Below are 23,219 nucleotides of genomic sequence, written 5' to 3' on the forward strand. Positions count from 1 at the left end.
GTATGAGAGAGAACATGTGGCGCTTGGCTTTCTGGGTTACCTCACTTAGTATATAATACTTTCCAGGTCCATCCATGGAAACAAAATTTATATCACAGGCACTATTTAAGTCATAGCCAAAAATCACCTCAACCTGTGGAGCTAAGACTGTAGCAAGGAGTCACTCCTGAGTTTCCCTTGCCAGCGCCTGGGCTTCATTGAGCTGTGTATATCGACAGCTGGAAGGAAAGGAGGACCTGACACATCTACTAGTTACAGACTTGAACCCTTGATGATTATCTCATTTCCAGCTGGAAAATCTCGATACATTAATTTCCCATTACGTGTGCAAGGAAACATTTGCTCAGAGTCTCCTAAGACTGATGGCCACCCAACCACCTGGTCCCCTGCTATTTCTACAACCCTCTTGGTCCTTTTTCATTGTGGTCACTTACTTTTCAGTATACTATTTTTTCTTAGCTCTATCTTAGTAAGCCCATTTTCCTTTTCAGTTTCTGCCATTTCCTAGTCTAAGGCTGACCTATAATCTTCTGTATCTTTGGTGGCTAAAACTTGAGATTGAATTAACCTCAATGTTTCATAAAAACTAAGTTTTACACAGTGCCATCTGAATCAAAATTCCAAGTTTATACTTAAACATAGGCTTCTGCTATTTTGATAATTCTACTTTCTCACAAAGGGAGCAAGAATGCCTTTTACTACGTAGTGTCTTTTGTGGCCATCCTCCATTGGCTATATCAGCATAGTACAGCCTCAGGAGACCACTGAAGGCCCAGCATCTACTCCGGGCACAGACAACTACATTGATGCTGTGGAATCTCCTTAGTCAGAAGACGAGAACAGAATATAACACTGAGTGTGTACTTTTTTTATTTTAAAGAGAAAAAAATCGACATGCTAGGGCCTCAGCCACTAAAGCCAGCTCCAGACGCTTACGCCACCTAGTGGGCATATGCAACCTTGTGCTTGCCTCACCTTTGTGCATCTGACTAATATGAGATCCCAAGAGAGATGGAATACCAGTCCTTAGGCTTGGCAGGCAAACACCTTTAAGTGCTAAGCCATCTCTCCAGCCCTAGTGTGTACTTTTGATCTGTCAGGAATCCCATTTAACTTTCATGTTAGTATATGAGATAGCTTTTTTCCACTCCACTTTTTGTCTTTTTGGAGACTGTATCTTTTTTTTTTTCAAATGGCTTTTTAAAAATTTATTTACTTATTTATTTGAGAGCGACAGACACAGAGAGAAAGACAGGTAGAGGGAGAGAGAGAGAATGGGCGCGCTAGGGCTTCCAGCCTCTGCAAACAAACTCCAGACGCGTGCACCCCCTTGTGCATCTGGCTAACGTGGGACCTGGGGAACCGAGCCTCGAACCGGGGTCCTTAGGTTTCACAGGCAAGCGCTTAACCGCTAAGCCATCTCTTCAGCCCTAGAGACTATCTTTATATGCAGTCTTGCTGCTTCAGTTGCACACATGCTGATATTACCAATGCACATTGCCAGGCTCAGCTACCTCACTGTACATATGAAGAAAGTGAAGCTCAGAAATGGAAACTAAGAGCTCAGGAGATGGCTTAGGGGTCGGTAAAGTGCTTAGAAGACTTGAGTTTGATTCCCCAGTTCCCATACAAAATTCCAGATGCAGTGGCATGCACTTATAATCTCAGCACTGGGGAAGTAGAGACAGGAGGATCCCTGAGGCTCATTGGCCAGCCAGAGCAGCCTACCTGATGAGTGTGGGCTAATGCGAGAGCCTGTCAAAGGAGGTAGATAGTGTTTCTGAGGATGGCACCAGTGTCAACCTCTGGCCCCTTACACACACACATGCAAGTATACCTGCAGGTACACAAACACACATACACCCAATACAATGCAGAGAAGGGGGCACGGGAGATAGCTCAGTGGATACAGTGCTTGCTGGTCCCCAGCATCCACATAAATGCTGGTAACCATGGTGACCTGCCTATAACCGTAGCACTTGGAGACAGGTAGGTGATACTGAGGCAAGCTAGCAAACTAGACTAGCCAAATCAGTTAGCTGTATGTTCAAGTGAGAGACCCTTCCTCCTGTGGACAGCGATTGAGAAAGACACCTGACATCAAACTCTGACATGCACATACAAATAAAAAAGAAATGGAAGGTGACTTGCCCTAGTCACCTAAAAAAAAAAGTTCAGTCAATAATTGCTACAATATTCTAAGCATATTCTGTATGCCAGGAATTATTCTCAAATGCTGACATGCCTCATAAGTTCTCATAATAACTTTACGAGTAGATATTATTAACATTTCCATTTTACAGATAAAGTGAGTTTCAAAGAGGTTAAGTAATTTCTTCAAGGCTACACAGCTAGTAAGTGTAGGACTAAGATTTGACCCTGGTAGCCTGGCTTGCTTCTCTGTATTCTTACCCACTATGGGACCCCTGCCATATTCTAAAACATTCAGTCCACTTCATGTTTCATAACCCATGTGGCCTGGCTTAAAGACATATGGTCCTAGCCAGGTGTGGTGGCACATACCTTTATCCTAGCCCTTGGGAGACAGAGGTAAGAGGATTGCCATGAGTTTGAAGCCACCCTGAGACTGAGAAAATAAAATAAAATAAAACAACATATGGTCCTAATTCTGACCTTCCCATATGAATCCCATCTTGTCATTCTTATTTCATGTAGGATAACCAAATAATCTTGAATTAACAATAGGAAAACAGTTCCCCTAGTTTTCTCTCATATTATTTATAAATCCTAGGATTTTTGTTTTTTGAGGCAGGGTCTCTCTGTAGCTCAGGCTGATCTGGAATTCACTATGTCGTCTCAGGGTGGCTTTGAACTCATGGTGATCCTCCTACCTCTGCCTCCCGAGTGCTGGGATTAAAGGTGTGCACCACCACACTTGGTTTATACAAATCCTAGGCAATTTTGAATGAATCTTTATTCTCTTTAATTTGGTGTGCAAGTTTTAGAGTATGTATAATTTGCTGTGTATGGTGTATGTGCACATGCTCAGAAGTCCAGGGAGCGCATTGGGCACGCTCACCTTCCTGTTTCCTTGAGGGAACGCTTTCTTCAACCCAGAGTTGCTTTGCTTCCCAGTCAGTGCATCTGGGGATTCTAAGTCTCCACCTTCTCCAACCCAGGACTGGTGTTACAGATGTGCATGGTCACACCCAGCTTTTTATGTGGGTACTGGGGAATCAAATTCAGGACATCTAGTGCTCTTTCAGACCCTCAAATTTGTGCACCAAATGCTCTTAACCAGCTCTGAGAAATCTCCCCAGCCCTAATCTTTACTCTTGATTTGCATTTATGTTTTTAAGACAGGGTCTCACTGTATACTTGTGTAGCCCAGACTGGCCTCAAATTTGAGATCCCTTCTGCCTCAGCCTGCCACATGCTAGGATTATAGACATGTATCACCTCACCTGGCCTTGGATAAGTTCTTGGGAAAAGCTGTTAGAACTTTGAAATGTATGTTAAAGTTATCTCTGTGATCAAATTTAATAATAGCCACGTTGCCGGGTGTGGTGGCACATGCCTTTAATCCCAGCACTTGGGAGGCAGAGGTAGGTGGATCACCGTGAATTCAAGGCCACCCTGAGATTACATAGTGAATTCCAGGTCAGACTGGGCTAGACGGAGTCCCTACCTCAAAAAAAAACACAAAAAACTAAAAACAAAAAACCAAACAAACAAAAAAGAAATAGCCACGTGTGTTTGAGAATTCCTTTAATCCCAACACTGGAAAGTGGAATCACTTATTTCTTTCTTGTTATATTCTATTCATGTAATTACTAGGATGAAGGATTTCTAGGAGGATTATGAGTTGAATAAAGATAGGGAAGCTGTGGACTTGCATGAGATTTTTTTTATTCCTTGTATTGACAGGTTAGTGGCTTATTTACAACCTTGAATATGACAGCATCGCTGACCAGCATAGTTTAGGTATTAGATCTTTCGAGATACTCATTTTATTACCTCCAGAAAGCTGAAAGACTTGAATAGTTTCACGTTTATTATATTTCTTGATTTTTTTTCAGTGCTGGGGATTGAACCCAGTGCCTTGTGTATGCAACACAAGGGCTCTATCCCTGTACTTGCCCCCAGCTCTTTGTTGTTGTTGCCCAGGCTGACCTGCAGCTCACTCTGTAGCCCAGTCTGGCCTTCTGCTCAAAGCAGTCCTCCTTCCTCAGCCTCCTGAGTGCTGGAATTAAAGGTGAGCCCCTACACTCAGCTTTTTTATTTTTGTATTTGTTTGGATTTCTGAGTCAGGCTCTCACTATAAATCGCAGGGTGGCCTCCAGCTCACAATCCTTCCGCCTCAGGTTCCCAGTGCTGAGATTACAGATATGTACCTCCATGCCTACCTACAATATCCTCATGTTTTGTTTACTTTTTATTTACTTGTTTGGAGACAGGATCTCATGTATCCTGGGCTGGCCTTTAACTCAATATATAGCTAAGGGATGACCTTGTACTTCGGATCCTCCTGCCTCCATCTCCCATACCTGACTTATGAAATGCGGGGGGTCAAATCCAGGACTTCATGCATGTCAAGCAAACACTCTACAAACTGAGCTACATATATAGCACCCCAAATCCCATTTTTAAACAGATAGCCTCAGCAGTCAAGTGTGGGAAGCTAGTGAGGTCTCTGCTAGCAGGCCTCATCCCCGCCTGGCTTGAGAGGACCACCCTCCTCATCAGTTTTCTCCTCTGTCTTTCAGAAAAGAGATGCTTGATGGCCAACAACAGATTATTCAACTCTATTTTTGAGTATCCGGTGAGTTTCCTGCCACTACTTCAGAAGCAGACTAGTGTTCTCCTATAATATTCCCCTTTCATCCCAGCACTCGGGAGGCAGAGGTAGGAGGAGCTCCATGAGTTCAAGGCCACCGTGAGACTACAGAGTGAATTCTAGGTCAGCCTGGGTCAGAGTGAGACCCTACTTCGAAATAAAATAAATAAATAAAAAGAAAACCACAAAAAATGTCTACACGATTTTATATGATAAATGGTCCTAAATAAACACCATCATACATATAAATTGGTATATTTGTATATGTATATATTACGAGAGCCTCATTCATTTATATTTTTGTCTGCAGCAGAGACTGCTCATTTTTCATATTCCTGCCAAACTAGTGTCTCACTTTGTAGCCCAAGTTGACCTCAGACTTGTGAACTTCCCACCACACACACCTACTGAGCTGGGATTACAGGCATACAATCACCATGCCTGCCTCAAACTGGTTATTATCAACTTTTTAAATCTTTTCTGGCCCTTAGATGAAAAGGACATTTCATTATCTATGCTTTCTTAATTTTGAATGAAATCAATAATCTTTTTGCATTAATTAGACTTTTGAATGTCTTTTTCTGAAAATGACCTATTAATGATATTCGCGGACTTCCAGTTAAGATGGCGGCGTAGGTACCACACCAAAGCAGCCCAGGGGGGAAAAAAGACCAAAAAAACTCAGCAAAATACACACTTTTACTAAAAAGTGAGGTGTATAGGAAATTGAAGCAGCAGCGGAGAACTAGAAGAGATCCAGAGCATCCAGAGCCTGCACAGGCCGACAAAAGCGGCTCCGGCAGTTCCACCAACCACGGCGGTGGCAGCGCAACAGAAAACAGCCAGACTTGGCTCTAGCCGCAGGAAAAGCCAGGTGCGGGAGCTTCCCCTCACACCACGCTCTCTGCAACTCAGGAAACGTGAAGGGAGAGCGGCAGTGAGCAGCGGAGGAGCAGACCGTGAGGTAGAAGAACACGTGGAGCAGCGAGAGAACCAGAGCAGCTGCGGCTCCCTCCCCTCCCCCACCGCCTGAGCCCAGCTCTGGCCAACAGAGCAGCGGTCCTGGGACCCGGCCACGCCAACTTGAGCCGACAGCGGGACCCAAGCAGGAGCAGAGTTCGGCAGCAACATCAGTGGCTCCAGCACCGGTAACAGCTGCCCCAGCAGTAGCAGCTCTAGTCGCGGCAGTAGCGGCAGACCCAGCAGCAGCAGACCCAGGAGCAGCAGCAGTGGCAAATCCCACAGCAGCAGCTTCAGTGGCAGCAATGGCAGTGGACACAGCAGCAGCAGCTTCAGCAGCAGTGGTGACTCCAGCAGTGGCAGCTACAGCAGCAGCAGAAGCAGCAGCAGCAGAAGCAGCAGTGGCTACAGACCCAGTAGCGGCAGCTTTAGCAACAGCAGTTCCAGCAGCAGGGGTGCTGATCTGCCTGGCCACACTTGCCAGGCTCGGTTTGCCCCACAGGAAAAGCCAGTGCCCAGCTCCAGAAATCAGAACAGCAGCCCGACGGCCCAGGCAGCAACTTGACTGAGACCAAAATCATCCAAGGTAACTGGGATTGCACCGGGGAAGGATCTCACAAGCTGACTTGGATCCCTCAACAGACCAGAAATCTTAACCTCATTGTTGATAGAGGATCTGGTCATTATAATAACTACTCTTGCATACATACTTGGGGCTGTTTTTGAATGAATGTGTACAGTGTTTAGTTAACTTTTAGAATCTACCTGTATTTTATTCCACTCAGCCTGCTTGAATACTCCCATAGCAGGGAAACTCAACCCCTAGGAACACCTTTGTAGATACTCTGAGAGTCTTAAGAGCCACACCTAACACCTTAAGCTCCTACCATGAAAATATATAACATCAAATCAATTGATACAGCTAAGAATACCCAGCTAGCTAGAAAATCCAAGCATTAACGTAATCCAAGATGCAAAAATATATACATTATAACACAAGAAACACTAAAAAGAAAGACGATATAAATCCACCTAAAAGTATTAATGCATCAGAAATGTCCTCCAGTGAGAACGAGTTAGAGGAAATGCCTGAGAAAGAGTTCAAAAGAATGATTATAAATATGTTTAAAGAGGTCAAAGAACAAATCAAAAGAATCAAAGAGGAACTTAAAGAGGAAATCAAAGGAATCAAAGAAGATGCAGGACACCAATTTCATGAAATAAAGAAGGCAATACAAGACATAAATAAGGAAATAGAAATAATAAAGAAAAACCAGTCAGAATTACTAGCAATGAAGAACACAGCTAATGAAATAAAAACCTCTGTAGAAAATCTCACCAGTAGAATGGATGAGGGAGAGGACAGAATATCTAAGCTAGAAGACCAGGTGGCAGATCTAATACAGTCCAACAAAGAGAAAGACAAACTTATAGAAAAGTATGAGTGGGAATTTGAAGGTATTCGGGACACTATGAAAAGATCAAATATAAGAATTTAGGTCAGGGACATGCAGATTAAAACTACATTGAGATTCCATCTTACTCCTGTCAGATTGGCCACCATCATGAAAACAAATGATCATAAATGTTGGCGGGGATGTGGAAAAAAAGGAACCCTTCTGCACTGCTGGTGGGAATGCAATCTGGTCCAGCCATTGTGGAAAACAGTGTGGAGGTTCCTAAAACAGCTAGAGATTGATCTACCATATGACCCAGCTATAGCACTCCTAGGCATATATCCAAAGGACTCATCTCATTTCCTTAGAAGTACGTGCTCAACCATGTTTATTGCTGCTCAATTTATAATAGCTGGGAAATGGAACCAGCCTAGATGTCCCTCAACAGATGAGTGGATAATGAAGATGTGGCACATTTATACAATGGAGTTCTACTCAGCGGTAAAGAAAAATGAAGTTATGAAATTTGCAGAAAAATGGATGGACCTGGAAAGTATTATACTAAGTGAGGTAACCCAGACCCAGAAAGCCAAGCGCCACATGTTCTCTCTCATATGTGGATCCTAGTTACAGATGACTGGGCTTCTGCGTGAGAATGAAAATACTTAGTAGCAGAGGCCAGTAAGTTAAAAAGGAGACATAAAGGGTAGAGAAAGGAAGGGAGGAGGATACTTAATAGGTTGATATTGTATATATGTAATTACAATGATTGTAATGGGGAGGTAATATGATGGAGAATGGAATTTCAAATGGGAAAGTGTGGGGGTGGGGAGGGAGGGAATTACCATGGGATATATTTTATAATCATGGAAAATGTTAATAAAAATTAAAAAAAAATATATATATATATAAAGAATTCAGGGCATAGTAGAAGGAGAATTCCACTCCAAAGGCATAGTAGGCATCTTCAACAAAATCATAGAAGAAAATTTCCCCCAAATTGGGAAAGAGGTGCCAATGCAGATACAGGAAGCCTTTAGAACCCCAGCCAGACAAAACCTGGAAAGAACCTCTCCTCGCCATATTATAATCAAACTTCCAAACACAAACACCAAAGAAAAAATATTGAAAGCAGTTAGAGAGAAAAATCAAGTTACCTACAAAAGCAAGCCCATCAGGATTACAGCAGATTATTCAACACAAACTTTTAAAGCCAGAAGGGCTTGGAGTGATGTATTCCAAGTTCTGAAAGATAACAACTGTCAACCAAGGTTACTTTATCCTGCAAAGCTATCCATTCAAATAGACGGAGAAATAAGGACATTCCATGACAAAAGCAGGTTAAAAGAGTATTTGAAGACAAAACCAGCTCTACAGAAAATACTTGATAGATATTCACCCATTTCCTATTAATTGTAATTTATTTATGAATAAGTAATTCATAAAAATAAATATATTGAAGGTGCTGGGAGCCGGGAGTGGGCGGGCGGGGGTCCGGTCGCGCATCCGGTGCGGCAGCCCTGGCGGCCCCCATGAAGGAGAGGCGGGTGTGCCGCCCGCCAGCTGGACTGGCAGCGTCTGCATGAGCGCACAGAGGACGCGGCACGTTGTGGGCAGCTGCGGAGCCCATTTGAGGCGAGCTGTCCCAGCAGTGGATAAAATACCTCGATAAAAAAAGAGACTATTTAAAATTCAAGGAAAAGTTTGAAGCAGGACAGATTCAGCCTTCAAAATCAACTGAAAACTCCTAGGCTCTTCGTAAGCTTCTTACAGAGGGTGAACGTATTCATCTAGATACTCAAAAATGCATTGGTGATTCTGGGACAACAGCAGTTTGAATTATAGTACAAATCAATACGTCCTCTTGTGTGTGACATTTAACTAAAATGGCTAGGGAGTAGAAGAGCCCATAATTCAAATGATGAAGAGCTGAAATAAAATGTTATCAAGTAGACTTACCTTTAATTTAGTAAGAAATTTATTTTAAGAAAAAGCAAAAAATTAAAGACCATTATTAAAAGTTCAAAAATAAATAAATATATTGAAAATCCATTACCTATCTGCTCCCTTACAGAGAACCACTTTCATTAGTTTCCTATGTATTCATTAGTGCCTCTATGTATATAAAGCAAATGTGAATATATATATATAATATCATATATAATATATCTACTAATATATAATATATATTTTATATACATATATATGTATGTATGTATATATGTATTCTTTTTTTTCCTGTTTGTTGCAGTAGGGTCCAGGCGGACCTGGAATTTAGTATGTAGTCTCAGGGTGGCCTCAAACTCACAGTGATTCTCCTACCTGTGCCTTCCAAGTGCTAGGATTAAAGGTGTGCACCACTATGCCTGGCTCATAAATATATATTATGTGCTCACATTTTATACCACCCTGAACCATAATATTTTCTTTTGTTGTTGTTGTTGTTGTTTCTGTTTTTCAAGGTAGGGTTTTACTCTAGCTCAGGCTGACCTGGAATTCACTATGTAGTCTCAGGGTGGCCTTGAACTCATGATCCTCCTACCTCTGCCTCCCAAGTGCTGGGATTAAAGTGTGCACCACCATGCCTGGTTGAACCATATATGTTCAAAATGATAATCTCATAATAGCCTATTTTTCTTTTTTCAGCTGCATAATATTTCTTCTTATGATTTTACATAGTTTTTAAATAGCTCCTTATAAATGAACATTTGGGTTATTTTCAATATTTAACAGTTGACAAGTGATACTTTTGTTTGTTTTGACTTTACTTAGATTGGTTTTTTTGAGGCAGGGTCTTGCTATCTGGCTTTGAGCTCACAATCCTCCTGCCATAGTCTCCTGAGCTCTGGGATTACAGGGGCACACCATTATGCCCAGCTTCAAACAGTGCTTTCATACATGTTATTTCATGCATCTGTAGCTATTCATATAATATGTGTGTGTATAGACATATATATATTAAATATGAAAACACATAGAGCAATAATGCTTGTATCCTATGGGATATTAGTTCATGAGTTCTGCGTTTTCTGAGGTTCTGAAAAACAAAAGTAGTCAAGGTATGACACTAGAAGCAGACTTCCCTCTCTATGCATAAGTACTGGGGTGCAGGAAGGCTGCTTTTTGGCATCAGACACACCTGAGTTTGAATACAGCTTTGCCTCTTACTAACCTTGAAATACCATGAGGCTTCTCTGATGCTCAGTTCTTTTATCTATAAAATGAGCACAGTGGTATTCGCTGTACACATAGTCATGGGAACTAAGTAGGTTTTGAAAATGGTAGTTCTCTAATAACTATTGCCCCTTTGGAAAAAGGTGTCTGTCTCATTCACCACTGTGCCCATGGTTCCTGACAAAATGTTTAGTATATAGCCTACATTCAATAATTACATCTTGATCAACCCAGCTTTGAGCTGTTTTTGGTTCTCTACTTGCAATTGGTTTGTTGTTGTTATTGATATTCTTATTTACATTTTGCTTACAGAACAATACCATCAAGACTTCAAAATACACTATCTTTAACTTTCTGCCTCTGAACCTATTTGAACAGTTCCAGAGGCTTGCAAATGCCTATTTCCTTGTCTTGCTGCTCCTCCAGGTATGTCCTTGGGGGCGTCTTCCAAGTGTTTCCTTAGCCATTCTGGGCTCAGCTCTGGTTCTATAATTGGTCCCTGAATTGAGAGATGAGAGTCCATACAAGGAAGGAACAGTGTAGGGTGACTCATATTGGGAGAAAGGGGACACATCCTCTAACTTTCCTTGTACTAGAGAGCTGTGGGACAGGATGTGGTTTTCCTATGTCCCGTCTAACAGTCTATTCTTGGTGCCTTTCATTATCAGAGAAGTGGCTTCTCCTGTTTTTGTTTTTATTTTTATTTTTTTAAAAAAGGTAGAATCATTCAAAATAGATATGTAGAAATTTGTAGCCTTTTCTTTACACTCTGTTGGAAAATGCTTACTTACTATAAGGAAGCTACAGCACTGAAAAGCAACAAGGATAATTGGGTTTATTATAAACCTTGGTAGGCAGAAATGATGATGGAAGCATGGAAATGGGGAAACACTTGCCCTTTAAGTTTCCTGACCTGAGCTCTCTCCTTTTCACTCCCACAGTTGATTCCCCAGATCTCCTCTTTGGCTTGGTACACAACTGTGATACCCCTGATAGTGGTGCTGTCCATTACCGGAGTGAAAGATGCCATCGATGATGTGGTGAAGTGGTTTCCTGGGCTTTCCTCGCCATACCTAGTAATTAGGCTATGGACGAAAAACCTTCCCAGAACTACCTTGTGCTAAGAAGTGCTGAACAGGAAACCATGTCTCTTATCCTTGTTCCCTCATCTTCCTCAGCGGCTATATCATTTCCATAGGCCCAAGACTGGTGGCTGTCTGGCATGACCAGAAAGGAGAAACTAGGCCTTTCTCTGCTGCCACCATGTTTAGTCCCCACTCCAGGCCTCCTTCCCTCTCTTTAATAATCTACTACACCCACACCTCAGCTTTCTCCTTTCTTTCTCTGCTCCTACTCTCCCATTTTATATTCCTTTTCCCTCTTCCTCTTTTTCTCATTTTCCTTTGTTCTCCTCTCTCTCCACATTCTCATCCTTCTCTCAAACTCTCCCTATTTCTCTTTCCAACTGCCACTTCTGTTGGGCATGTACAGTTAGGAGCTCTTCAGTTTTAGAAAGCCTCATGACAAAGCATGTATCCACTTTTTTTTCTAGGCCTCAGAGATAAAAGCTGGCCCATCACAGGGTGTGCTCTGAGGGGTCAGCCCCAACTCAAAGCAATGCTAGTGATATTTGGGAAGCTACTCCTTGTAGTGTCTCTGAAGAGTCCTGACTTTGTCAAGATAGTTTTTAGACCCATGTTTGAGAACATGGTATTGTCCTTGATCTTTTAACTCTGTAAAATCCAGGCTTAGCACATTAGGTAGTTTAAATTTGTCACAACTTAGATATACAAAAATCATAACTTGGGCTGAGCTGGAGAGATGGCTTAGTGGTTAAGGTGCCTGCCTGCAAAGCCTAAGAACTCATGTTTGAATCTCCAGGTCCCACGTAGCCAGAAGCATAGCCATGCAAGTGTGCAATCAATATGGTACATGTGCACGTGGGGGTATAAGTGTCTGGAGTTCATTCACAGTGGCTGAAAGGCCCTGGTGCACCCATTTTCTCCCCCCTCCCTGCCTCTTTCTCTTTCTTTCAAAAATAAAAAAATTAAAAAACATAACTTTATTTCTAAATACTAAACTCATTTTCAGCTCAGACCCATATATATATATATATATATATATATATATATATATATATATATATATATACACACACATATATATAGATAGATCCTACTCACATCTCTTTCCAGCGAGAACAGAAATCTTTACCTGTCAGTTTCTAGCTTCTTCTAGTTCAGAACTCAGAATTGCCTGCCGCCTTCCTAGTCCAGCCCTTTTTCCAAGGAGTAAGTAACTTCACCTGGAGGAGGTGATCCATGCGAACCCCAGCATTAGAGCATGCCCTGTGTTTGCTCTGCTGCTTGGTCTTTGAATGAGCCTCCTTACAGCTGTAGAAGCATCTGTGTGCCACTCACAGTGGGGTGACATGGGAGTGTGCTCGGGAACAGTAGCTGCTTGGGTCTTTAGTCTCGCCTGCCATTGTGCGCTCTATCCTCTGGGCTCTGCAAAGTTCTTTGTTCTGATGCGCCCAGAATTTAGTATTGACATTTAGTACCAAAATTGTATCTTTTTCTTTTCCTTGGGTTCTTTTTTTTTAAAAAATACACTTTATTTATTTGCTAGAAAGAGGCAAAGAGAGAGAAAGAGGGAGGGAAAGAAAGGGTGCCCCAGGGCCTCCAGCCACTGCAAACAAACTCCAGACATGTGCGCCCCCTTGTGCATCTGGCTTACGTGGGTCCTGGAGAATTGAACCAGGATCCTTTGGCTTCACAGGCAAACGCCTTAACCACTATCACAGGCAAACGCCTTAACCACTAAGCCATCTCTCCAGTCCCTCCTTGGGTTCTTTTTCTCCATTCCTCTCCCAGTTTCCAGAAGACATCATCCTCTTGGCCTGATTTTAATGGTAGGAGAGCTTTTGGTAGGAGGAAGAAAAAGAATTAAAAGGAATATTTCAAAATGTTAAATTTATACATGTAATTTGCTATATATCTATTTCCTAAATATTTTCTTGTGTGATTTTAGAAGAGGCACCAAAATGACAAGCAAGTTAACAACCGTTCTGTCCTGGTGCTGGTGAATGGCAGGTATGCTCAACTAGAGAAGCCAGTGTGGGCAGAACCAGCCCTGGGAGTGGGCCAGTCTTGCTAACACTTGAAATGCTGGGTACTTTGGAAAGGTAGCTTGGAACTGTGAAACTAGCCACAGATTGGCATAAGAAAATATTGTTACTATTTAATTGCAATCCTTTCTTGAGGTACTTAGGGTCAAATCCAAGATTCATATTTGTGCTAGGCAAGTGTTCTAAAGAATTCATTTATTTACTTCTTTTTTTTGGGGGGGGGTTAGAGTCTTACTCTGGCTCAGGCTGACCTGGAATTCACTATGTAGTCTCAGGGTGGCCTTAAATTCAGGACGATCCTCCTCCCTCTGCCTCCCGAGAGCTGAGATTAAAAGCATGCACCACCACGCCTGGCCCTACAGCCATCCGTTCACTGATGGTGTCACCTTGAAGAATCTTGGCTTAATGAGGTCCTCTTCATTTCCATTCAGTGCCTCAAGATTACAAGGCTTCTTCTCTTGTTCCTCTAGAGGAAGAAATTGAAACTCAAGTTATGAGACTATGAAAATTAGTAACCTCAAGCTAGGCATGGTGGTGCACGCCTTTAATCCCAGCACTCAGGAGGCAGAGGTAGGATGGCCATGAGTTTGAGGCCACCCTGAGACTCCATAGTGAATTCCAGGTCAGCCTGGGCTAGAGTGAGACCCTACCTTGAGAAAAAAAAAATTGGTGACTTCTTTATTGTCCCAAGTATTTCACTGTGATTATGTGCCTGTAAGATTCCATATGCTTTCATAGAGATTTAGGAAATCTTCTACCCTAAAATCAAGAGAAACTGGCCTCCTTGACTACACAGAAGATGCAACCCAAACCAATTTGGTTCTCGCAAGACATGGCTTTGCTGCACTTTATCTTTCATAACTGTCAAAACAGAACTTTGGGGACATTCTCAAAGCAGATACTCAAGGGTCATTTTCTTACAGGGTGAAAGAGGACAAATGGATGAATGTCCAAGTGGGAGATATAATAAAACTCAAAAATGACCACCCTGTTACAGTGAGTATCTCTTCTGGCTTTGGCTATTTGTTTATCCATGAGAATGGGAGTCAGAGGCCCTTATATCACTTCTGCTTCCAACTGCTCTTGGTAATCTTCTGTCTCACCTTGCATTGGAAGCCATCAGCTCCTTAGGAGAGAGGCTTGTTTTTGTCCATCCCCCACCATAGCTACAGGTCAAGTGCAAGCAGCTTTAGGAAGGGGTATGCGGTAGCCATGATGAGCCCCAAGTAATAAAAGCAAACTAAATGCCTGCCCAGTTCTTAGGGTGCACATCTGTTCCTGAAGGACTATAATTTAAGATCCTGCCTCCTCTCTCCTCATCCTCTCTGACGTTTCTAATCACAGGCAGATGTACTGTTACTTTCTAGCAGTGAGCCATGTGGTCTGACATACATTGAGACAGCTGACCTGGATGGGTAAGTGTTCCCTCCTTGGTGCTGTAGTAAGTTTAGTCAGCGTAGAGGGTCCTCTCACTGAGAGAGAGCATGATACAGGGAACTAATTTATTCTCAGAAGTAGTACTTTATGGGCCAGAAAACCTAAAAATAGCCAAGTGAGAAAAGATAGGAAGCCAGACCCTCGGGACATTCAAGTTCAAGGCTGAGCTCTTGGCAGCAATAATTAAGCATTCACTTGGTGCAGAATCTGGACAAATAAACTCCAATTTCTCCATCTCTAAACTGGAGACAACCTACCCTTCATATCGATGGGTTGTATATGTTTTCAAGACTCATGGATTGGAAAAATTTACATCTGTACTGAGCTCCACAGAACTCTCTTCTTGTCATATTCCCTAAAAATAAAATAGGGCAAGTATTTATATAGCATTTACATTGCATTAATAGTTGTAAGTAAGCTGGTGTAGTAGCATATGCTTTTAATCCCAAGACTTGGGAAGCAGAGGTAGGAGGATCACTGTGAGTTCCTGGCCTGCTTAGGACGACATAGAGAATTCTAGATCAGCCTGGGCTAGAGCAAGACTTTACCTCAAAAAATACAAACAAACAACAATAACAAAAAGAATTATAAGTAATCTAGAGATCATTTAAAACATAGAAGAACATATGCATAGATTATATACAAATGTTATACCATTTTATATTAGAGAACTGAGCATCCATAGACTTGGGTGACCATGTGGGTTACTGAAACCAATTGCCTGAAAATACTGAAAGACAGATATATCCCATAATATTGACTAGCAGGAAAGGGAAATAAAATTGTAAAATTTCAGAATGCAGTTTCAAAATTTTCAGTAAAAATTTAAATATAGAAGTAATTTTTGACTGATAAAACACCATTCTCTATAAAGAATTTAAGGTGGAGCTCCAGGCATGGTGGCACACGCCTTTAATCCCAGCATCAAGGCCACCCTGAGACTACATAGTGAAATCCAGGTCAGCCTGAGCTAGAGTGAGACCCTACCTCAAAAAAAAACAAAAAACAACAAAAAAAATTTAAGGTGGAAATTCAATAGCATGCAAAAACCAAGGTCTTGGGGAAATTGAAGCCATTTTAGAGAGTTTGTCTCATGGAGTTTTTGTGTTAATCTGCATTCTTCCAACTATTCCTCTTGGTGCTCAAAAGCTTTTGAAATGTGGCGCCTATATTTAGTTATTGAGAGTCAGACAGAGAAAGAGACAGAATGGGCATGCCCAGGGCCTCTTGCCACTGTAAACGAACTGCAAACACATGAGCCACTTTGTGCACCTGGCTTTACGTGGGTACTGAGGAATTGAACCTGGACCAGCTGGCTTTGCAAGCAAATGTCTTAAGTGCTGAGCAGCTCTCTAGCCCGTGGCTCTTCTTTTTGTTTCAGTCTCTGTGCATTTCTGTATCTTAGCATGGGCCCTATACGTAATTATGAGATCAGAAGTAGGTTTCCTCAGAGATTGAAGCAGGCTTTTACAGGATCTGCTCCATATTATTGAAAGGATAGGTGCCACCTCCAAAGTGTTTTGTCTCTTAAGCCTTTCCACAGCATCTGACCAGCCAGATATGGGCTGGTTAGAGGAGTGGAGAAATGTTGCAGTGTGTGAGGAAGAAGATGGGGAGTGAGCGGGCTAACACTGGACTTCTTTTGTTTGTTTTTTCGAGGTAGGGTCTCACTCTGATCCAGGATGACCTGGATTTCACTATGTAGTCTCAGGGTGGCCTCGATCTCATGGTGATACTCCTACCTCTGCCTCCCGAGTGCTGGGATTAAAGGTGTGCGCCACCACGCCCGGCTTAACACTGGACTTCTGTGCAGAGTTACCTCACCCCTGTACTGCTCATGGGGACAGGGAACAGGCAAGGGGTTCTCACAGCTCATGACTGTAGCCCATGCTCTACCAAGGGAAAAGTAGGAGAAAAGAAACTGGTCCTGTGTGTGTGTAAATGCCCTGTACTCTGATGAACCTGTGACCTTCACTCTAGTGAAACCAACCTGAAAGTGAAGCAAGCCATCTCAATTACCAGTGACATGGAAGATGACTTGGAGCTACTTTCTGCCTTTAAAGGTAAGCTTAGAAAACTGGTTTTCCTACCCAAACTTTCATCAGTAGAGGACTGCTTAATAAAAGTTCAGCAAATCAAAGGATGGAGAGATAGTGCAGCAGCTAAGGCACTTGCCTGAAAAACCTACTATAAATATGGGTTAGATGCCATTTTCAGGATGTAGATACAGTACTTAAATATAAAGCCAGATGCACAGTGGTACATGCATTTAGAGTTTGTTTGCAGTGGCTGGAGGCCCTGGTGTACCTATTTTCTCTTTCTCTTTGTCTCTCTTCTATCTCTCTTCTTGCAAATAAATAAATATTTTAAAAAATTTTAAATATATATTTTACTTATTTATTTGAGAGAGAGACAGAGAGGGAGAGAGAGACAGAGAGGGAGAGAGAGATAATGGGCATGCCAGGACCTTCAGCCGCTACAAACAAATTCCATATGCATGTGCCACCTTCTGCAAATGTTTTGCAGGCAACCACCTTAACTGCTAAGTCATCTCTCCAGCCCAAATAGTATATTTTTTAAGTATAGCAAATCCAGCTGGGCATGGTGGTGCATGCCTTTGATCCCAGCATTCTGGAGGCAGAGGTAGGTGGATTCCTGTGAGTTCGAGGCCACCCTGAGACTACATTATCAATTATAGGTTAGCCTGGGCTAGAGAGCGAGACCTTACCTCAAAAAAACAAAAACAAAAAAAGTATAGCAAATCCATACAAGGAATTCTATACTACTAGTTAACAGATAATATGAAACTTGATATTTATTGACATGAAAAAGTATACATAAAAATATAAATAGGAGCAGCCAACCATGGTGTCACATGCCTTTAATCCCAGCACTCTGGAGGCAGAGGTAGGAGGATCACCATGAGTTCAAGGCCACTCTGAGACTACATAGTGAATATAGTGAATTCCAGGTCAGCCTGGGCTGGAGTGAGACCCTACCTCAAAAAACAAACAAGCAAACAAAATATATATATACATATATATGAAAATGAAGATCACAAAAGCCAGAATAGTATATTTAACATAAACCTGTTTTGGGAAATACATGTTTGCATAGATGTATACAAAAAAAGCATGTAAGAATATGCTTCAAATTAAAAAAAATTGTTTATATTTATTTATTTATTTCAGAGCAACAGAGAGAGAGAGAAAGAGGCAGATAGAGAATGGGCACTCCAGGGCCTTCAGCCACTGCAAATGAACTCCAGACACGTGCGCCCCCTTGTGCATCTGGCTTACTTGGGTCCTGGGGAATCAAGCCTCGAACCGAGGTCCTTAGGCTTCACAGGCAAGCGCTTAACTGCAAGCCATCTCACCATGCTTCAAATTTTAATAGCTCTTTCCTCTAGACAATGGGTAGATGAAAATATTTCTCCATCATTTTAGCATGTCATAAATATTTTAAAAAGACATATTTACTAACTAGGAAAAATTCAGATGGTATTTCCATTTTGAAAAAATGCTAGGTTCGCTTTAAGTAGTATTTTTAAAAAAAATTTGTTTATTTACTTATTTGAGAGGTAGGGAGAGAGAGAGAGAATGGGTGTGCCAGGGCATCTAGCCTCTGCAAATGAACTCCAGATGTGTGTGCCCCCCTTGTGCATCTGGCTAACGTGGGTCCTGGGGAATCAAGCCTTGAACCGGGGTCCTTAGGCTTCACAGGCAAGTGCTTAACCACTAAGCCATCTCTCCAGCCCTTAAGTAGTATTTTAGTTTCTTCAGTTCCACAGATAACTGGTCTGATGGTAATATTTATGCTGCGGGTTTTTTTCTCTCTGTGGATGATCTGTGGCACATGCAGAATTATTACTCTTTGATATCCACAGATGTTTACCTGCTTTCCTGAGGGGAGCTGATGAAAGATGGGGAGCAGCTGAGAAATGACAGGAGAAATGTATTATGAAAGAGGGTTTTTTTCTGATTTTCTGTTGAACATACTTCCATCCAGATAGAAATACCTAAGATGACAGAGCTGGAACTCTTAGTTCTTTATTTTTCCGCAGGAGAAGTGAAGTATGAGCTTCCCAATAACAAGCTGGACAAGTTTTCAGGAGTACTGAGCTATCAGGGGAAGACCTACCTCCTGGATCAAGACAGGCTGCTGCTCCGGGGCTGCATCATCAGGAACACAGACTGGTGTTACGGTTTGGTGATTTATGCTGGTATGTTTCCTTGCAGCCAGAGCCAGACTTCCAGCATCAGAGTCTGTTCATAGCCAAGTTATGGGTATTTAATTTTCAGGATGTAGATACAGTACTTAAATATACATCAGTGAAAGTGGATAGGTGGCTGGATGAGAACTTTAAGAAAAAACATCTTATAAAAATGAAAGTGTCTTTTTTTCTGGCAACATGTTTCCAATATATCAGATCTACCTTTATTAAAGGAAGGCTTTGTATTCCAATACCACAAGGTATTCCTGAGTCTTTCCAACCATATATGGACCCAGGAGAGGGAGGGAATACATATAGAGTACAAGAGAATTGTCATGTGAGCACATATGTAGATTACTCCTATAAAGAGGGAAGAGAGATAGTGCTCATTATGGAAAAGAATATAAAATAAAATGTAAAGACTTCATATGAGCAGGAGAGGCTCATGAGGCCTCACCCTCCCTCAGGAGCTCTTGGCAGTTAGTGGATGCTGGGGGTGGGGGAACTTTTTTTTCCATAACTTTTCATTTTTATTTTTGTCAGATTCTAAAAATGAAAAATGCATTTTCTTATACTTATCAATATCTGAATTATAAATAGCCTTTTCTCCTTTATTATGAGAAATGTCCTTTTAAAATCCTTTGGAAGCTTTCTACCATGACCTTCACCTTCTTCTTGAAAGCCTGGGAGGGTGGGGCCAGTCTTTTTCAAGACCCTGCAAAGCATGGTCTCTGGAGGTTCAGGGCTCTGCATCACATCTGTCATGACCCTACGCCCTTTAAGGAATGCTTCAGAAGATAGAATGGTGCAGCTTGTGTTGTGCATTCCCAGTGTTTGCCCACATGCCAGGAAAGTTCCAGGTGCCCCATGTGAAGACACCAGTGACACTCTTATGACACTCTTTTACTGGAACACGTGAAAATCATAATCAGATGGTAACAGGCCAGAGAAAGCAATCGAGTTTCTTCCTAACTCTCTTATGTGTTCTCTGTGACCATAGCTCTAGTTAATAGTTTGCAACTCTAGCTGGACATGGTGGTGTATGCCTTTAATCCCAGCACTTGGGAGGCAGAGGTAGGAAGATCACCGTGAGTTCGAGGCCACCCTGAGACTACATAGTGAATTCCAGGTCAGCCTGGGCTAGAGTGAGACCCTACCTAGAGAAAACAAAAACAAAATTTTGCAGCCATAATGACCATTAAAGACTCCTTATTTCAACTTACATGTGTCATGAAGAAACGTGTGTCTCTCAGCCCCAGAGAAGTCTCAGCTCCCCCACTGTGAGGAGAAACCACTACTGTTGCCTCTTCCTTCCTTCCACTCCCAGTTAGAAACGCTAAGTATAACTTGGCCCAGCAGTGGATTTCCTCAAAAGAAAGCAGAGATCTCTTCATCAGAAAATTCTTTCCCTAAGCTAAATAAACCAGATGATGATGATGTGAAGCCTATTCTGACAACTCATCTGAAAACTAGGACTGACTGAGGTGCTAGGAAGAGAGGGGGCAGTATGAACGCACTTTAATCAAGATCGCTGGGCCTTATCCTTAGAAACACACAGTTAACCACTGGATTTGTATAAGTGATCATAAAGATACATTGGGCTGGGTGTGGTGGCACATGCTTTTAATCCCAGCACTCAGGAGGCAGAGGTAGGTGGATCTCTGTGAGTTGAAAGCCACCCTGAGACTACACAGTGAATTCCAGATCAGTCTGGACTAAAGGGAAACCCTACCTCAAAAAACAAAAAACACCAGGCATGGTGGTGCATGCCTTTAATCCCAGCACTTGGGAGGCAGAGGTAGGAGGATCACAGATAGTTCGAGGCCACCCTGAGACTCCATAGTGAATTCCAGGGCAGCCTGAGCCAGAATGAGACCCTACCTCAAAAAACCAAAATAAAATATAAAATAAAAAAAGATACATATCAACCCAATTTCAAGTTCTGAGTGTATTCAGTTGTTATTATTTTAGGTCCAGATACCAAATTAATGCAGAACAGTGGAATCACCGCCTTTAAACGGACACATATAGATCATCTCATGAATGTCCTTGTGCTCTGGGTAAGTTCAACACTTTTTTCCTGGTGTGCTTTCTCTCTCTGTCTCTCTCAAATAAATAAATAAATAAAACTTAAATTGAGGGCTGGAGACGTTTCTCAGTGGTTAAGGAAATTGCCTACAAAGCCTCACTACCTGGATTTGATTCCCCAGTACCCATGTAAAGCCAGATGCGCAAAGTGACACATGCATCTGGAATTTGTTTGCAGTAGCTGGAGGCCCCGGTGTGCCCATTCTCTCTGTCTCTGTCTCTGACTGAAAATAAATAAAGTATTTTTTTAAACTTTAAATTGAAACAAAGTAAAGATTAGTATAAAAGGAAATCCCACAGACAAATAATGATAAAGACAAACTTATTAAATTATATTACCAAATATTATAGTTAGTATATAAAATGTTCACCAAAGGTTCATGTCTTTCATGTATTTGAGCACTTGATGACACTGTTCTGGGAGGTTGTGGAAACATTAGGAGATGGAACTTCCCTGGAGGGAGTGGGTCTGAAGGGTTATACCCCTGCTCTGCTTTTGGCCCCAATTTCTTTATCTCCTGCTCTGCAGAGCTGTAAGCAAGCCGCATACGGTTCCACCATGGAGCACACATATATTGAACATGCATTCAAATGCACAAAACAGTGCTGAAGGTATCACACACCAAAAAAAAAAGATTGACATGCATGTATATAAAGCATTAAAGTAGAAGTGAAATTGTATATGGCAGCAAAGGGAGAAAGCAAGAGGAGGGGAAGGACAGGCAAAGGGGGGAGACTGAGAGATGGCTTAGCATTGAAGGCATTTGCCTGAGAAGCCAAAGGATCCAGGTCCAGTTCCTCAGAATCCATGTAAGCCAGATATACAAGGTGTAGCATGCATCTGGAGTTTGTTACAGTGGCTAAAGGCTCTGGCATGCCTATTTTCTCTCTATCCCCCCCCCTTTCTCTCTGTGAAATAAATAAATAAAATACTTTTTTTAAAAAGGAGAAGGAAAGTCCCGGGGCTTAGTGGTTAAAGGCGCTTGCAATGTGAGCTGGCGTTCAATTCCCCAACCACTTACATAAAGCCAGACAGGCATTTGATTACAGTGGCAAAAGACTCTGGTGCACATGCACACACAAAGACACACATGCAAATAAGTAAGTTCACGCATGTGGCAATGCCTTTAATCCTAGCACTTGGGAGGCAGAGGTAGGAGGATTACTGTGAGTTCAAGGTCAGCCTGGGCTAAAAAGTAAAATAAAATAATAAAATAAAGGCTAGAGAGATGGCTTATCAGTCAAGGCATTTGCCTGCCTAAGCCAAAGGATCCAGGTTCGACTCTCCAGGACCTATGTAAGCCAGATGCACAAGGGGAACATGGATCTGGAGTTCATTTGCAGTGGCTGGAGGCCCTGGCATACCCATTCTCTCTCAATAAATAAAATATATTAAAAATAACAAAAATAAAGCCAGGCATGGTGGCGCATGCCTTTAATCCTGGCACTCGGGAGGTAGAGGTAGGAGGATTGCCATGCATTCGAGGCCACCCTGAGACTCCATAGTGAATTCCAGGTCAGCCTGGGCTAGAGTGAGACCCTACCTCAAAAAACAAAACAGAACAAAACAAATATAATAATAACAATAATAATAAAAAGCAAAAAAAGGGAGAATGAGGCAGAAGGAATATGTATAACATATATTCGTAAAACGTTAATAAGGCTGGAGAGATTGCTCAGTGGTTAAAGGCATTTGTTTGCAAAGCTGACAGTCTAAATAAAAAAATAATAATAACTATGGGGGCTGGAGAGATGCTCAAGCAGTTAAGGTGCTTGCCTGCAAAGCCTGATGACCAGGTTTTGATTCCCCAGTACCCACGTACACCTGGATGCACAAAGTAGCACATGCATCTGGAGTTCATTTGCAGTGGCTAGAGGCCATGGCACTCATTCTCTGTCTTTCTCTCTGTGTCTCTGCTTGCAAATAAGTAAATTTTTAAAAATAATGATAATTGAGGGCTGGAGAGATTAGTGGTTAAGCTGCTTGTTTGCAAAGCTTCGGGACCCAGATTTGATTCCCAGTAT

General features: G+C 42.0%; 1 protein-coding gene and 1 pseudogene across 1 annotated transcript in view; both read left to right on the forward strand.

The window, feature by feature from the left end:
• Positions 1 to 23,219, forward strand: part of LOC101609866 (phospholipid-transporting ATPase FetA-like) — a 108,126-nt gene that overhangs the window by 15,828 nt on the left and 69,079 nt on the right. Inside the window, exons 4-12 of the mRNA XM_045159557.1 lie at positions 4,728 to 4,783; positions 10,642 to 10,755; positions 11,271 to 11,369; positions 13,360 to 13,421; positions 14,380 to 14,452; positions 14,801 to 14,871; positions 16,874 to 16,956; positions 18,957 to 19,115; positions 21,078 to 21,166. Coding sequence (XP_045015492.1) covers positions 4,728 to 4,783; positions 10,642 to 10,755; positions 11,271 to 11,369; positions 13,360 to 13,421; positions 14,380 to 14,452; positions 14,801 to 14,871; positions 16,874 to 16,956; positions 18,957 to 19,115; positions 21,078 to 21,166 — 806 coding nt within the window. The remainder of the gene's footprint in view (positions 1 to 4,727; positions 4,784 to 10,641; positions 10,756 to 11,270; positions 11,370 to 13,359; positions 13,422 to 14,379; positions 14,453 to 14,800; positions 14,872 to 16,873; positions 16,957 to 18,956; positions 19,116 to 21,077; positions 21,167 to 23,219) is intronic.
• LOC105944000 lies at positions 5,423 to 8,906 on the forward strand (annotated as a pseudogene).

This window comes from Jaculus jaculus, chromosome 1 (assembly GCF_020740685.1).
Source record: "Jaculus jaculus isolate mJacJac1 chromosome 1, mJacJac1.mat.Y.cur, whole genome shotgun sequence".
In the NCBI taxonomy this organism is placed as follows: domain Eukaryota; kingdom Metazoa; phylum Chordata; class Mammalia; order Rodentia; family Dipodidae; genus Jaculus; species Jaculus jaculus.